This window comes from Coregonus lavaretus (genome assembly GCF_964263955.1).
Source record: "Coregonus lavaretus genome assembly, contig: HAP1_SCAFFOLD_1539, whole genome shotgun sequence".
Lineage (NCBI taxonomy): Eukaryota > Metazoa > Chordata > Actinopteri > Salmoniformes > Salmonidae > Coregonus > Coregonus lavaretus.
The window spans coordinates 37,501-42,500 of NW_028159962.1; the positions used below are offsets into that span (position 1 = coordinate 37,501).

Here is a 5,000-nt window from a genome sequence, read left to right on the forward strand (position 1 = left end):
GGCAGTGGAGGCCGGCTGTTCCTTCTGCGGCCTCCTGATCAATGTAAGTTCAGCTCATTCTATAAAACATGCTGTTATTTTCTATCTTGATTCACTTCCAGCAGTCGTGGAAACGCTTCGGTCACAGCTAATATCGGGATTCACTGGGGGGTTTCTCTTGTCAGTCGCTGCGAAACGTTTTTGGTAGCCGTTGTCATTCGGGTGACATTGGTCGTGTTTCCCGCTGCTCGGACGCTGCATGCATCAACCAATGGTTGCGTGCCACGTCACCGACCTGTGTCATCGACTTACGATGTGGTTAGCTGATACGTGTTGGTTTGTATGCGTTTTATTAATGATGCGTTAGTGATGTCATTGCCTCTTCTTCTTCCTCCTCCTGATAGGACCATGTCCCGGTGGCGGCCGCCTCCCCCTCCCAAGGCCCCTCCCTCTCGGACAGCAGCCTGTCAGCTCACAGGTTCCTCCACGCCGTGTTCCATAAGAAGGGTGAGTCCCCGCCCTCTCAACTAGAACAGTAACGTTTCCATAGGAACTAAAAGCCGGTAGAGATGACGGGTGACCTGTAAACTCTAATGCAGCATCGTTGGCTACCTGGTTTATAAATGCTATAGAAATGTACGTGGGCAGTATATATACATGTGATTGATTGCTTGTCTGTCCATGCCAGAGCTGTCGTCCGGTGGGGACCCTAACATCCCTCTGGTTGCCCAGGAACTGATGAGGAGGATGGTCAGGCAGTTTGCTATAGAGTACGTCTCCAAGACACACCTCACCACCTCTACCAGCACCGCCACAGGCTCCCAGCGTTCTGACCTCGACACACCTCTAGACCTCACTGTGACACGGAACCAGGAGAACCAGGAGGAGGAACCCACACCAGGTAGAGAACCCAACAGGGCTTAGAACCAACACCAGAGAGAGAACCCAACAGGACTTAGAACCAACACCAGGGAGAGAACCCAACAGGACTTAGAACCAACACCAGGGAGAGAACCCAACAGGACTTAGAACCAACACCAGGTAGAGAACCCAACAGGACTTAGAACCCACACCAGGGAGAGAACCCAACAAGACTTAGAACCCACACCAGGGAGAGAACCCAACAGGACTTAGAACCAACACCAGAGAGAGAACCCAACAGGACTTAGAACCAACACCAGGGAGAGAACCCAACAGGACTTAGAACCAACACCAGGGAGAGAACCCAACAGGACTTAGAACCAACACCAGGTAGAGAACCCAACAGGACTTAGAACCCACACCAGGAGAGAACCCAACAGGACTTACAATCCAACACCAGGGAGAGAACCCAACAGGACTTAGAACCAACACCAGGTAGAGAACCCAACAGGACTTAGAACCAACACCAGGGAGGGAACCCAACAGGACTTAGAACCAATACCAGGTAGAGAACCCAACAGGACTTAGAACCAACACCAGGTAGAGAACCCAACAGGACTTAGAACCCAACAGGACTTAGAATCCACTCCAGGTAGAGAACCCAACAGGACTTAGAACCCACACCAGGGAGAGAACCCAACAGGACTTAGAACCAACACCAGGTAGAGAACCCAACAGGACTTAGAACCCACACCAGGAGAGAACCCAACAGGACTTACAATCCAACACCAGGGAGAGAACCCAACAGGACTTAGAACCCATACCAGGGAGAGAACCCAACAGTACTTAGAACCCACACCAGGGAGAGAACCCAACAGGGCTTAGAACCAATACCAGGTAAAGAACCCAATAGGGCTTAGAACCCAACACCAGGTAGAGAACCAACACCAGATAGTGAACCCAACAGGACTTATAACCAACACCAGGTGGAGAACCCAACAGGACTTAGAACCAACACCAGGTGGAGAACCCAACAGGACTTAGAACCCACACCAGGTAGAGAACCCAACAGGGCTTAGAACCCACACCAGGTAGAGAACCCAACAGGGCTTAGAACCCACACCAGGGGGGTATACTACAAAGCAGGATCAAGGAGTTAGCCAGCTAACTTGCCTAACTAATTAGATATTATTCGTATTTTTTTAAGATAAGCTTGAAATGGGCATGGTTTAATTGACTCTTCGCTAAGCCCCGCCCTGGAATTTTGGGCAACCAATCGCATCGCTCCAATAGATAGCAACTGTAGTCGAGTCCGAAACGCATGAAAGCCAGTGAGGGCAGTGGGCAAAAACCTTGTTTTCTTCAAAAAATCATTGTTTAAATGGTTAAATAATTAAACAGTGGACCAGGGGTACTTGCCAATGATTCCTGAAATGCAGAGCCCGTTGATGGAGTATTTTTTTGAATCCGTAATGATACTTTTGTTAGTGTTTGCTAGCTCAGCTTGGTTAGCTAGCTCTTTCTTATTGACCACCAAACGTTGCTAACGCTAGCTAGCTAGCCACTTAATATAACTTGTTTTCTCTAAATGTATGTTAGCTAGCTAAGTTGGCTATATTAGGAATTTTAACTCGTCTGCTTTCGAACATCAGCAAACGATTTGAGAGCACATATTATCCCAAAATTGGTTAGTATCTTCGACTATGCACAGTGCATTCAGAGCCATTCAGTGGCAAGCCACGATACAAAACAATTTGACCAGGTTCCAGTGAAGCAATTGTAATGACAGTCCACCACAACATACCCAAGAGTTTCCTGATTTGAGCAAGGGGTAGTCGGGTGTTTATTTTTCATTGTGTATTAAAAACATAGTTTGAGATCATTGTGAGGAGATTTGGCCAATGGTCAGAAGGGGGGAAATGGGCTTCCTGGGAAAATGTCATCTGAGGTAGCAACAGTAACCAAGGGGGCCGGTGCTTAGCGACGGGTCAGTTGATTCAACAACCCGAAAACACATATCTACAAGTTTAACTTTTTTTTTTATAAAGAATGAGAAAATGAGTCGTTATTTCTGGATGCTTATCAAAGTTAGCTGGCTAACTATTTGATCCTGCTTTGTGGTAGACCAACTCAGGGAGAGAACCCACACCGAGGTTGAAGATGCCAAGGTGAGGATAACGTCGTAGCTTCTGGAAATAAACGAGATTCGTGGGACCAGTGCCGTCGCTAACTAGCATCGCTTGGTCCCTTTTGTTTTAGAATTCTTCTGCGTTGATGCAAAGAGTTATGGGATATTAGAATCCTCGTCCTATCTTTGACCTTGATCCACACCAGGTAGAGAATCCAACAGGACTTAGAACCCACACATCTCTAACTAGTTGTCCGGCCTTTAACTAGTTGTCTGGACTCTAACTAGTTGTCTGGACTCTAACTAGTTGTGTGATTCCTCCTCCCGTAGTGAACAGTGTGCTCGACCTCTCCAAGCGGAGCTCTGCCAGATCACCCACCTTCCCCAAAGCCTCAGGGTGAGTGTCTCTCCTCTCCTTGGTCCCCTAACTGTGGCTCAGTGTCCATACTAGCACACTACTTAGTATGCATAGCCCAATAGATTACATCATTACTATTTACCATGCATTTACAATACTATACTTCACTTTAAGTACCATACTATTTAAGCTTGTACGGCAAAAAACACTACTTGAATTCAGAGTGGTGTGCTTGTTAGTGTGTCGGGACAGTGTTAGGTTGATCTGTATCTCAGTTAGACTGGTCAGAATGCTCTTTATATTTCAACCAGTCCTCTGGTATCAATGGAACCAGGCTGTAGACTTGGATGGTGAATTGAATAATGTACTGGTGATGGATGGGATGTATATATCCATATAAATCAGGTTGTAACCTCCCTGTTTCAACAACACCTGTTAGTTCCTCTACGGAACACGGCCCTGGTGTAGCCAGCAAGCCGGAACACGGCCCTGGTGTAGCCAGCTAGCCGGAACACGGCCCTGGTGTAGCCAGCTAGCCGGAACACGGCCCTGGTGTAGCCAGCTAGCCGGAACACGGCCCTGGTGTAGCCAGCTAGCCGGACCACGGCCCTGGTGTAGCCAGCTAGCCGGAACACGGCCCTGGTGTAGCCAGCTAGCCGGAACACGGCCCTGGTGTAGCCAGCTAGCCGGAACACGGCCCTGGTGTAGCCAGCTAGCCGGAACACGGCCCTGGTGTAGCCAGCTAGCCGGAACACGGCCCTGGTGTAGCCAGCTAGCCGGAACACGGCCCTGGTGTAGCCAGCTAGCTGGCTGTGTGTGTGTGTCCGTGTGTGTTGTTGCTATGTGAAGGGGGTTGACTCTTATCACTTGTTGAGTGGTAACGTCACGGCAACGTCACAATAACGTCACGGCAACGTCACAACAACATCAGTAGCAGCACTACTTTGAGGATGTATAACACTGGAACAAGCTACTGTGGGTGGGGGTGGGGGTGTGTCTGGCTTCAGCCTGGAACCTCAGCTATTCAGACTTCTACACAGAAACAAGTGTGTGTGTGAGACACAGAGTAACGTCAGACTGGAGTGGTCCTGTTCCTAATAACGCTGTGGACCAGCACCCCTTTAACCAAAATACTATACTGCAAAGACCTTTCTTCATGTGACAGACAGACAGACAGACACACAGAGATGATGTCACTCCCTTTCTTCATGTGACAGACAGACAGACAGACACACAGAGATGATGTCACTCCCTTTCTTCATGTGACAGAGAGACACACAGAGATGATGTCACTCCCTTTCTTCATGTGACAGACAGACAGAGACACAGAGATGATGTCACTCCCTTTCTTCATGTGACAGACAGACAGACAGACACACAGAGATGATGTCACTCCCTTTCTTCATGTGACAGACAGACAGAGAGACGTCAGTCACAGATGACGTCAGCTCTTGACAGACCTTGGCAGTGATGTTACCAACACAAGACATAAAAGGAGTCGGCCCTCTCGCCCCTCCCTGATCCTGACGGTGGTGTTTGGTCCTCCCCCCCACTAGGAGGCAGCAGCGTTGGGGAGCAGCCAGGGCGTACCAGACCGAGTACCACCGTGCTGAGAGGTCCCGTGAGCTATCTGAGGGGCTGCTATCCAAGGCTCTGAGAGACGTGAGGTCTGGT

At 49.0% G+C, this 5,000-nt stretch overlaps 1 protein-coding gene across 1 annotated transcript in view; it reads left to right on the plus strand.

Moving 5' to 3' along the window:
- The window catches only part of LOC311122304 (ligand-dependent nuclear receptor corepressor-like protein), a 16,792-nt gene that overhangs the window by 9,995 nt on the left and 1,797 nt on the right, over window positions 1-5,000 (plus strand). The window contains exons 3-7 of the mRNA XM_084196687.1: window positions 1-43; window positions 384-486; window positions 668-880; window positions 3,299-3,365; window positions 4,883-5,000. The exon at window positions 1-43 is cut by the window's left edge and continues 28 nt beyond it; the exon at window positions 4,883-5,000 is cut by the window's right edge and continues 1,797 nt beyond it. Coding sequence (XP_084052813.1) covers window positions 1-43; window positions 384-486; window positions 668-880; window positions 3,299-3,365; window positions 4,883-5,000 — 544 coding nt within the window. The remainder of the gene's footprint in view (window positions 44-383; window positions 487-667; window positions 881-3,298; window positions 3,366-4,882) is intronic.